Source organism: Pituophis catenifer, unplaced genomic scaffold (genome assembly GCF_029215685.1).
Source record: "Pituophis catenifer annectens isolate HBS135680 unplaced genomic scaffold, rPitCat1.0.hap2 SCAF_2, whole genome shotgun sequence".
NCBI lineage: Eukaryota > Metazoa > Chordata > Lepidosauria > Squamata > Colubridae > Pituophis > Pituophis catenifer.
In genome coordinates, this window is record NW_027256882.1 from 177630261 (window position 1) to 177642544 (window position 12284).

At 40.7% G+C, this 12284-nt stretch overlaps 1 protein-coding gene across 1 annotated transcript; it reads left to right on the top strand.

The window, feature by feature from the left end:
* The first annotated feature begins 877 nt into the window (after positions 1–877).
* On the top strand, positions 878–10768 carry PPAN (peter pan homolog). Its single transcript, XM_070938194.1, has 12 exons — positions 878–958; positions 1732–1902; positions 2423–2524; positions 3709–3759; positions 4268–4438; positions 5368–5444; positions 6731–6838; positions 7156–7279; positions 7807–7885; positions 9281–9410; positions 9560–9720; positions 10274–10768. The coding sequence occupies exons 1-12, from the start codon at positions 941–943 to the stop codon at positions 10696–10698; spliced, it is 1617 nt and encodes a 538-aa protein (XP_070794295.1). The 5' UTR covers positions 878–940; the 3' UTR covers positions 10699–10768.
* The last annotated feature ends 1516 nt before the right edge of the window (positions 10769–12284 follow it).

Below are 12284 nucleotides of genomic sequence, written 5' to 3' on the forward strand. Positions count from 1 at the left end.
CCTGAAGACAAATTGCAAAGGCGCGAGTTGTTAGGCTGTGGCAAAAGGGAGGAAAAAGCTTTGTGGCGCTTTGAAGTTTCTCAGCATTATAGCGACAGAAACTTTCAAGGATCACACACCTCAATGAGTTAGACGCTTGGAGTATATATATATTTTCTCCTGTCTCAGGATTATACTCCAAGCGTCTAACTCATTGAGGTGTGTGATCCTTGAAAGTTTCTATATATATATGTATTTGTTTCATATATATGCCCATAGTATGCTTTTCCTATGATTTTACCATTTTTCTACCCTCACAATCACAGCTTCACCGTTCTTCATTTTTCAGCGTTCCGTTGCGTTCACAAGCCTTGTGCCTTGGCTGTTTGTACCGGTAGTTTGTTTCTAAATGGAAAGGGATATTCAAATGTTGTTTAATGTACCCCAGATTAGAGAGAGAGAGAAAAAAAGACACATTCAAATTTTGTCGCTAGTTTATGGTACCAGCGTCAACTTGGTCTCCAAAGATCCAGAAGGCAGGCACACACAAACTAGACCTCACTGTTTCCATTTAGTGGCGGTCTGGATTTTTGCAATGTAATTCTGGCTGGTCTAATTGACGCTGGGGAGAAGCACGCCTGCGGGTCAAATCATAGCTTTCATCATCATCATCATCCCTTAATTTTCCACAGCACCTTTCTCTAACTTAATATGGGTGTTATTAAAAACGTCTGAGACATCATGGGTTATCTATCGAGATTCACCCATCACTTATTAAGCTACGCAAGAGACCCGCCGGATGATTATTTTGGTAGCACACATTGCGCGATTGGAAACCGGAACTCCTCATCTGGGGAGGCGGAGAGGAGGGGGGGAAAGCATTTCGGTGCACCAGGGACCGGAAGTGAGCGTGTCCCGCGTGGTCGCGGCCAGAGGAACCCCCGAGGAGGGCGCGAGTGTTATGGGGAGGCCCAGCAAAGTGAGGACTGGAGACGCGGGTGGAGAGTTCCTTGAAAGACTTTGGGAGATGTTGGATTTGGGGGCCCAACCCAGGTTTGGTGACGAGGGTGGTGAAAATGGAGAATGAAAGGCAAATGGAGGCCGGGATGGGTTGCTGCGGCCGAGTTGGGGAACGATAGAAGGACGAAGCAAGATTCGAAGTCTTAATCGGGAAAGGCCGATTAGCCAGTGATAAAAGATTTAGAAAAGATTTATAAAAGATTTGGCCTGCTGCGAGATTGTTGTGATGCACCTATGTATGCCCAAGAAAATGACATGGATGTGTCTTATTTTGTGAGGAACTAATAATTGTTCGTCCTTGATTGAAATCCCTCCTGATTATAAAGTTCCTCTGCTTCTTAATGTGAGGTTCTGAGGTATTTTTCCACGCATATTAATAGAACCGTTTCACCTAGTATCTTTTCCCCCCCCAACTGACTTACTCTTCCTGATACCTGGGTAATTCCAAACAAATGGGCTGCAAATAATAGTGTAAAATTGCTTTTATGACCAGCTTGGTTTTGAAATAGTTAAAATTCCTTGCTGCTGTGGAGTTTTTTAGGGGAATATTCCATTATTGTATATTTTAGATTGTTAAGAAGAGTGGGGGAAACCAGAGCAAACTTATCCTAGGAGGCTATGGAAAAGTACCCTGCAATAAGAAAGTAGATTTGATATGGAGGGGGATATTTGTTTTGCATATCTTGAACCCTACTAGTGTTATTCTTCATTCAATTCATTTTTCCGTTTCAGACTAAGAATCAAAAGAAGGAGCGAGCATCTGCCCAGCATCGATCTCAGGAGGAATATGGCTCTGTGCCTCACTCCTTTGTGTTTCATCGTGGTCGTATTGGCAAGAATATACAGCAACTCATCCAAGATGTTCGGCGAGTGATGGAGCCCTTTTCTGCTACCAGCCTCAAGGTGAAATAATTAAATTTCAGGCTATTGTGGTTTATGGGAATAATTGATTTACAGGTAATGCTTGCTTAACAACCACAATTGGGACTGGAATGTTGATCGTTGATATTGGAGTCATTTTCTAAATTCCACTTGAACAGTTGAAAATAATACTTCCAAAAGCAAATATTAATTACATAGATTTACATGTTTATGGAAACAATCATGTTGTACAAAACATTTTCACGCTTTATTCAAGTTATAATTACTAGTGCTTGCATTTTATTTTCAAAGCAGACTATAAAATGAGGTGGGGACAGCAGTTAAAACCATGAGAGGCTGTAAACAGGAGGAGGAAAAAACTTGGCTAAATATTGTAACATCACAAGGGCAACTAGGCAGACCAATCTAATCTTCAGTCCATTTTTGCAGTGCTATTTACTTCTAATAATGAAGTAAAATTTAAATATATTTTATCGTAGATTTTGTCCCCAAAACATGCCAGACGGTGGAATGGCCCTAGTCACAGTTGTGTCTTTTTTAGGTACGGAAGAAGAATTCTTTGAAAGATTTTGTGACGATAGCTGGGCCTCTGGGTGTGACTCATTTCCTGGTCTTCACAAAAAACCCCACCAGCATCAACCTTGTAAGTGATATATTAAGGAAAAGTTCTTTTTAAAGAACCTATGACCCTGGTTGTCTAGGCTAACTGGTCTAATTTGGGCCTCTGTTCAATTATGTATTTTGGAGCGGATTTGGAGCATGTTCTGACCTGGCACATAGGTTCAATTTTCATGCAATACTGTTACATCTTGTTGCCACCCAATGTGAAGAGGAGATACACCTACATCTCCCTGGTTGGTGTGGCAAATCAGCCCTGTTATATCTAAATAAAATAGTAAAAATAGGAAAGCTTCACTGTCATTAATCGTCTTCTTGAATCAATCAGAATAAAATTTTATAGCTTCTGATAAATGAGCAGCAAAAAGACCTCGGAGCTGTGGTGAAATAGTTTCATGACAAGTATGTACATGAGGATATATGCAACATTCAGGACTTTGCTTTTTAAAAAGGCAAATAATAGGTGACTTGCAATATAAAAAGAAATTGGCCCTTATTTAATTAAACATACCAAATGCACACTATTTTATTATATTCATTCATACATAACTTGCATCTAATGAGCAGATGATTTTGAAGTCACAAGTTACACTAGGTCTTTAATCTATTAAATTGGGATGCTGCGCCAGCCACAACTTGAAGAACTGCTTGTAAATCCTTCTTTTCAGCACTATCAACTTTAAACAGTTGCTGAGTCAGCAGTTGGTGAGAACTATCTGTAATCATATTAATATTGGAGGAAATGCTGAATATGGTGAAATATGAGCAGGAAGACACTGGTCATTTTTCTGCTTTGGGGCTTCCTAAGACATTCAGATGGCAACAATGGTGAAGAAATAAAATTGTTGAACCAAACATATTTAACAATCACTATTACATTGTTTGAAGACTCCTGCTTTTACAGTGGTTGAATGTTAAGCATGTTTCTTCCCGGAACAAACAGTTTTAAATTTCTTTGCCCAGTGAATTATCTTAATTCTGTCTGCTTATCAGGTGCAAATGATGACAATTGTCTCGCTGATTTAATTCTGTGATTCTTATTTCAAAGTAAACGCACTGATGCATCTGTATAAAGAATTTCCATACTATTGGAAATTAAACAGAAGTAAGATCTATAAACTATTAGTGTTAGGGCCTGCTTTAAGCTGCTGAATCCTGCAGTATTAGTACTTGGGAGTTAATGCTCCTTCCTGGTGATTTCTCTCTTAGAGACTCCTGCGCCTCCCTGGTGGACCAACACTGACCTTCAGAGTCACTCAGGTACCAGAAGGATTATATTATCTACAGTGGGATAGGCTGAGTAGATTTAGAACTGTCTCTCGAATTTGTCATGGAAGGAGATGCTATGTTTATGATTTTAACTGCTTGCAGTTCCTATGGATAGTATACAGAATCACAGATTGTTCCTTAGTATGTTTGTTGTGTGCTTGGGTACAGAGTATTCTTATTCTTTTCTTCTTCCTCCTCCCCTTCCTTTTGTAACAAGATAATTGAAATTTGAAAGCTTTGTGTATTCATATAGATTGACCTTGCATAATTTATTTTCTATAAGTTATTCTGGCCACTGCTGCACATTGTCATCTGGTTTCTAAGATTTCATAGAGAGGACCCCATATATTTTCAAACTCCCACTTACTAGCATGAAGAATACAGACTTTATGTAGGTTGTTTTAAATAAAAGCTGAGATCTGAGGCAGTCCTCAAAATAGTGACATTCCCTCTAAAAAGAATGTATGCCTCACTTGTCTGTGTTTGTTGTTTGCAACAGTATTCACTCATCAAAGATGTTGTGTCATCTCTGAAGCGGCATCGGATGCATGAACAACAGTTTACCCATCCTCCTCTCCTAGTGCTGAACAACTTTGGCATTGAGGGCATGCACATCAAGGTCATGGCCACTATGTTCCAGAACATGTTTCCCTCCATCAATGTTCACAAAGTAAGTATATTCAAGCTTGGAGATTGGGAAGCTAATTAGATGATTAGTTTGCTGCTCAGACTCCTCTGGTCTGATTCCTGCCCTTGTGATAACTTTGCTGCCTAAAAATTGACATGGGGGATAGAGCTAAATCTCATCCAGAAGGACCTCATCCCTCTAATAGGCGTAGAGCAGTGGTAGGTGAAACCTAATTTTGGCATAATTATTTAAGATATGGTTCAACTTCTTGGGGATAATTTTGATCCAGATGCAAGTGATGATAGCGTATCTTGGATGACAGTTCTCTGTGATTTCTTTCCAAAGTAAACGCACTGATGCATCATCCCTTTATCACCCATATTGCTTGGTGTTTGGTGTTTCTACCACTGAGTCCTTGTTAACTTTGGAGTACAAGTTTTATAAATGCAGAAATGGAAGAGTTATTTAGTTTTGAATCTTCCTTCTCCACCTCCTCTTCCCAAGTTGAATGTAGTTCCCCCTTTGAGTTGCACAGATATTGTTCAAATGTATTTAGTGGTCGTCTCTGACTCTGACCGGAGAGGAGAGACATAGGATAAAGCTCATTCCCACTGCTTGGGTTAAATACGGTTTTAGTCAACATGGAAATAAAATTGCTTTTTGAGAACCTGGAGTTGGAAACTATGGAGATAGGATGCTCCAGAAACATTTTCAAAAATGTTCAGTGAAAAAAATAGGGATTTCCCAATTTTCCTCTATCCCCCCTCCCAGAAATTTTTAAATCAGTGATATTTTAGAATTGGATATAAGAATTCTTGTGCTTGGAAGTTCGATCATTGGGAAGTAGTTTGAGTACTGGTTGTTGGCAGCTGGAAGATCTTAATCTCGGGTTGCTTTTCAATAAAGGGCTAGAGCCCTATTCTGAACCCTCAATCTCACCATATGTGCTTTTCTTTTTCCCTACCTATCAGGTCAGTTTAAATACCATCAAACGCTGTGTCCTGGTCAATTACAATCCTGACACCCAGATAATGGAATTCCGTCACTAGTAAGTAGGTTTTAATTTCTGCTCTGTGCCACTCCTGTTTCTGATGGTTTGAAATAGACTGCATAGGGATTCCTGATGTGAAATATGTTGTATTCATATTCATTAAAATGATCACAATTCTACAGTGCAACATGAGAAAAGAGGACTTTGCAGGGTCTTCAGTACTATTTGGTAAGCTGGAAGCTGAGGGGAACCTATGTTTCCTTTGTTAGTTTCATGCTACCTCTGGGTTCCTGTCCCACACCAGCTCTCCCTAACTTGGTTTCTCCAGATGAATTGAATTCCGGTCCCCATCATCCTCAGGAGGAGATGTTATAGTTATAGATCAGTGTATGGAGGCAAGGCTTTCCTTCTGTCCACAGTGGCTCTAACATGACTGCAGATTCCATTGCAGACACGAACAAGGTCCTGTCTAAGCTGGATGCAGGTGATGAGAGTATAGTCTGCTGATGTGTCTCTGATCTTATATTTCAGTAAACGCTCTGATGTGTCCAAGCCAGTTAGAAATGGATTTTTTTTAATGATGGCGGGTGCAATGTTTTCTCCAATGAGCTCAGAAATCTTTCCTCTTTTTATCATACAAACCCAGAATTCCCCTAAAAAGTCAACAAAACAAAGAAGGAAACTCATCAAAATATTTGTGTCTGAATTAATAACTAGTACCTGTTCCTTAACATTTAAGGCGGTTTACTGAACAATATAAATAGTAAGTAAATGGGAAAGAAAGTGAGATAACTATCTCAGATGACCCAGTCACATTGAGAACCACATCAGTTAGAAAACTTAAACAACAGTGGGGTGGTTCATTAGATGAAGTCAGAGAGCTATATAGGTTCTTGGGTTCTCCACTTATGGCTGAAGGGTTTTATTTATTTCAGAGTTTGTATATACATTGTTTCTTGTTAATATGAAGACAAGAATAGACCTTCCTGATGTGCTATGTAATCCTCTCTTGTCTTCCATAATGCTGGTAATTAAACCATTAATTTAATATTGATTGCCTTTCCCCGCCTTATACACTAGATGTGTTGGATTGTAACTCCCAGAATTTCCAGTTGGCATGGCTATTAGCAATTGTAGAGCAACACGTAACATCCACATCAGTTTGGGGATCTACTCTAATTGTGGTTCTCAAGCTCCTTTCTCAGGCCTGATACCACAGAACCTTCATTTGGAGAGATATCAGGGCTACCTCTCCTCCTGTGTCCCCCCACTGTCCCAACATAGTTGTAGTGAAATGTGCTTTTTTTCCCTGATGAAATCTGCTCATTTTCTGTATTTTGTAGCAGCCTGAAAGTAGTGCCAGTGGGCATGAGCAAAGGGTTGAAGAAGCTCCTGCAAGAGAAATTTCCTAACATGAACCGCCTGGATGACATCAGTGAATTGTTGGTCAGGTGAGAAAGAGAAAGCTGTTTACCTGCTCCTTCCATCTAGAATTTAGCTTCCTTTTGAAACCTGGGGGAATTCTGCAGAGGTGTGAGAAGGGATAGTTTGAAGGCAGGGCTGGGGTTGGGTCTTCATTTTACAGTATGTGCACTCATTTGCTCAACCAATCCTACCCCTTCCCCTCCCAACTCCAATCAGTACCATGCTGACTGAGATTGGTGGGGTTCGTAGTCTAATACATCCCAGAGTGGCAATTATTTTGAGTGCTGATGATAGTCATGCTAGAAAGAACAAAAATGTGTTGTTTTGTTGCCCTGACCTGCAGAGACATCAATCTCTCTGAAAGTGAAGCTGAGCAAGATGGCAGTCACAATATCACAGAGCTGCCTCAGGCCTGCGCTGGCCGTGGGAACATGAAGGCCCAGCAGAGTGCAGTCCGACTCACTGAGGTCAGTGAGGAATGTGGTACTTGAGAGTTGGGTGAGAGTGTTAAAAGACTGGAAACGCTTTATGGACTTTTCACTGAAAATAAAAAGGGATAATAAATGGATGTGACTGAAAAAAGACTAAGTAAAAAATTGAAGGGATTCTTTTGTAAAACCAAAGAGGGAGGAAGGATGATGAATTTATTTATAACAGTTGAAAAGAAGGTCAAAGCTGCTTAGTTTTTCTCATTCTTTATTTTCTTTCTAGGTTTTGCTTTTTGCTCTTTGTATTTTTTTTCCCTTTACATTAGTCTTTTACTTATGTAAAAATTCTTAATGATTTTACTAAAAAAACGTTGGATGAACAAGGATGTAGCATGGGGCCAGGTATAGCAGAAAACAGCTCTTCTGCTCCTCCAGATGATTTGCTCTGATCATTTGGGTTTGCAATGCCCCCCACCCCCACCTGAGAGCTGCAGCCTTTCTTCCTTTCTGCTCAAGATGCCTGAATTTGAATTTCTGTGTCACTTGTGTGTTGTCTCCGTGTCCAGATTGGTCCACGCATGACATTGCAGCTCATCAAGGTGGAAGAAGGACTAGGTCAAGGCAATGTGCTCTACCATAGCTTCAGTAAGTATTGTGGCTCTTCTGTTTTAGTTCTGTTGAAGAGCAGAACCAGAGTATTGATAGAGACATATTAAAGAACACTCCTCCTATGGTGGTGTACTGTATGATAATTGGAGGATAGTGTGATTAGTCCACTACTGTTGCAAACATTTCTCCTTTTTTGCAAGACTCTTCTCACCTGGAGCAAAAGTTTTGAGGAGATCAGTGTTGTGCTTTGGAGGAACTGATGAACGTATATCATAAACCTGTTTTTAGAAACCTGAGAGGACTAGCCTTGGATGTTTGCACTTTTCAAAGCTGTGCGTATGAGGGAGAACTGGACCCACTGGCTAAGAACAGCTTAATTACCTCTTGCACACCTGGATCTAATAACCTAGGCCTCCAAAACATTCAAGGCCAAATTCAGTGTTATAGCCCCCCTGCACTTTGTAGTTTAAAACAGGTCCACTGCTTGATCACTTTCAACCTGGAAGAATGTGTAATTTAAAGGGTTGTAAAGTTTTAGGCAGATGCAGTTGGGGTGTAGATGTTGTGATTGTATACTACCGTGTTTCCCTGAAAAGAAACCCACCCCCCGAAAATAAGTCAGCCCTGAAAATATTTTAACACATGCACAGCTGGTCCCCGCCATTTCCTCTGGTTAGGGTTAGGGAGACAGAGCTGGGAATCAGGTAAGATGGCAAGACGATCTCTGTCTCGCTCCATGCACCCCAAAATAATAAGACCTCCCCGAAAATGAGGCAAAGTGCTTATTTTGGGGTTCAAAAAATATAAGGAACTTATTTTTGGGAAAACACGGTATATCTTTAAGAAAATGCCATCTGTGGCACAGCTAGTTTTATGCAAGTACATTAATCGAATCTTAGAGTTGGACAGAGTGATCTAGGCCATCAAGCACCAATTTGCAATACTGCAATACTTGCAGCACAAGTATCCTGATTAAACAATCCCAGACAAATCATTTCTAACCTATTTGTATATAGATACTGAAGACTCTTCCACTACCACACCTCTGGCTAGTTGAGCTACTCTATAAAGAACACTTGCTGTGTCATTTCCAGGTTGGGCAAATAAAACTCTTCCTGAAACACTACAGAATTAGTGCGCTATCAGTCAATATAATGAATTAGATGAATGAATGATCTACCATTGCAAGGTGGCTCCCTGTCTTCCTTTAAATAGATCCTGTCTTTCAGCAGTCAAAACATTTCTGAGACTTAACTTAGTTTTTGCTGTACATGTTGCTGCTCATCATGGCAAATAGGTTTTACCTGCCCCCTTGGGTGCCTCAAGGCCCACATAAGTGAATGTAGGGGGGAAGCTAGCGACCTGACCTTAGTGGCTCTTCCCTGTGCATTGGTGCATTCCCATTGGTTAATGTCCTGTGCTTTCGCCCAGTTCACAAGACTAAAGAAGAGATCCAAGAAGCCCTGGCCAGAAAAGAAGAAAAACTGCAACTCAAGGCTCAACGGCGCCAGAAGCAAGAGGCAGATGTGGCCCACAAAAAAGCACTAAAGCAAGCTCATCGGTAAGAGGCGGGAAGAGCAGGCACCCAAGCCAGAAAAGCTTCTTTTCCAGGCGTATGTTTCTCCAGAGCCTAAGTGGGAGCAGGGAATGTCCCTTTGGATTGAGAAGATTGACACTCTGGGCACTCATGGAAATTATTTTCGGCTACAGGAAGAAAAGTCTGGCAGGGATGAAGAGGAAGACGGACCAAGCAGTAGGAGGAGACAGTGATGCTGAGGACCCTGGAATGCAGGGGCAGCAAAATGTAGACGAGCCCTCCGATGATGATGTGGAATACTACCGCCAGGAAGTTGGGGAGGAACCAGATGAAGGTCAGTGCCTATTTAGTAGGTTTTTTAATTAAAACAATTTGTAGGTGGGCGTAGTTGCTCACAACCTGAACCCTGGTTCTCTAAAGTAACCCTCTGATGCATCTGTCCTGGAGAAGGAGGAGCGTGCGCTTTCTCAGCTCAATTGAGACTAGCAGTCATTGTTAAGATCTGAGCCAAGAAGCAGCATCATTCCTTCTTTTGGCAAATTCACATTTGATCCTCAGCAAGAGCTGCTGCCATGGCAATTTTAACTGTAGGTGTCCAGTCCTTTCTCTTCTTTCATGGGCCAAATACAGGTGCAGGAGGGAGAATTTGGGGAGGGCTAGATTTTCCAACAATCCCATACCAAGCTTTCCTCTTGGTTCTCATAATGCTAAAAGCTGTGTCTTTTTTCTGAAGCTGTTTTTCCTCTTTCTGGGTGGGCTGTGACTTCCTACTTGAAGACCTTACGATCTAAATTGCTGCCTTAAGATCATTCTTTAAAAAAAAAAAGTTCTGAGTATAAAAACGACTCTTCTTAATTGCTGCTTTTATTGTGCTCCACTCTTTCTAGACTTGTTCCCACAAAGCACAAAGAGAAAACGAAGGCTCAGCCAATCCACCACTCCCAAGAAAAAATGCAAATACATGCATTCAGCGCGAGATCAGAGTCAAGAGCATACGGGGCCCAAAACCACAATGAAACACAAGAAAGCTTCACAGCCTGGTGGTCAGAGGCAGCCACAAAGAGGCACTCCTCAACACCGCCAGGGGAAGCTGAGCCAGCAGCAGAGGAATACAAGGCAGCACAGGAAGCCACAGAATGTAAAGCAGAAGCAACCCCGGGCTGCAGGACAGCCAAGAGGCAAAAGACAGACTGGCTTTAGGCCTCCAGGGTCACGATGGCAGGGAAAATCTAGACTGGGGCAGAAGCAGGCCTTCAAAGGAAAAAGCACCTTCCGAAAAGCAAGGCATTCAAGGAAGCAAAAGTCAGCATAATGTCCCGAAACACTTGCGTAGTCTTTGTAATGTACTGGTGGTTTTATAAAATATATATTGACTTCCACAATCTGCTTCCTCTTCTTTTTGGGTTGGACTTGTATATGCTTTGATGTGGGGTTGGTTGAAAGTGCCAGAAAAGGAAAGGGCAGTTGATCAAACTTTTTTTAAGAGGACTTGAACACTTTGGAAGGAGATGAAATAAGGAGCAGATGGCCATTTCTTTTGAGGGTTAAAATTTCTCTACTGCAATGCAGCAGGTTTCTAAGAAAATAGTTTCCGTTTGATAATGTAGAACAAAAGTGGCAAAAATGGATATATCTCTACCTGCCAATTTTAATACGCAGGATTCTTTTCTTTAGCAATAATACTCTACACTTTTAAATTCCTGGTTCTCCCACAGAGGTTTTCAAAAGATACCAAATATATTTGGCTTCCTTGTGGGCAGCTGCAGCTCTTCATAAAAAGAATAATTTGTAAAATAATTATCCCTGGCTAAATTGTTATTCATCCAAAATGTAGGGGCAGGTTTGCAGAAATACATCCTAGTTGTATTTAGGGGGATCTACATGATTCCATCAGTGGAAGTAAATACAGGTGGTCCTTGACTTGCAGCCATTTGTTTAGTGACAGAAATTATGATGGCACTGAAAAAAGTGACGACTGTTTTTCACACTTATGACTGGCAGCATCCCCATGGTCACCTGATCAAAATTCGGATACTTGGCAACTGGCTCATATTTATGAGCTTTGCTGTGTCCTGGGGTCATGTGATCACATTTTGTGACCTGACAAGCAAAGTCATTGGGGAAACGAGATTCACTTTACAACTGTGCTAACTTAACAACTGCATGATTTATTTAACAACTGTGGCAAGGAAGCTGGTAAAAGGAGGCAAAACTTACTTAACTATCTTAGCAACAGAAATTTTGGGCTCAATTGTCATAAGTCGAGCACTACTTATAGAAGGATTTTGGTGTGGGGGAGGGTCAGTGTTTACTCCAGGTGACTGGACAAAAGTTCCTACAGTTTTCTTAGCAAGATTTTGCAAGTGGTTTACCATTTCCTCTTTCCTAGGCTGAGAGAGTGACTGGCCCAAAGCCATCCAGTTGGCTTTGTGCCTAAGGTGGGACTAGAACTCGCAATTGCCTGGTTTATAGCCTGTTACCTCAACCACTACCCTATATTGGCCCTCTAGCATTATAAAACTTTATAGTTTAGATATGGCAAATTGACATCTGATGTAATAACTAAGCTTTTAGATTGAGTTTTAGACAGTTTTAAGTTAGTAAATCAAGTCATGATTAATAAAGATTGATATACCTGTAGAATGCAGTTTTCTAAAACTAAATAAAAAAAATCAAACCTGCTAATACATCTAATTTGTGGAAAAATACAGGATGAATATTTTACTATTAGAAAAATGATTACAATTTCTGAGATGTAGAACATGTTACTTTCAACATGTTTTAAAACAATGACTACCATATTTTAGTCATTGATCAATAAAAAATAAAATCAATAAAATGAACAACACAAAACTTATCCCCTAAACAAAAAGAATTTTTAGCAACCACTTGTGAGCA

Coding starts and splice junctions, on each gene's coding strand:
- PPAN (XM_070938194.1), top strand. Junction 3,760..4,267: donor TGACCTTCAGAGTCACTCAG/GTACCAGAAGGA, acceptor TGTTTGCAACAG/TATTCACTCATCAAAGATGT. Junction 6,839..7,155: donor ATCAGTGAATTGTTGGTCAG/GTGAGAAAGAGA, acceptor CCTGACCTGCAG/AGACATCAATCTCTCTGAAA.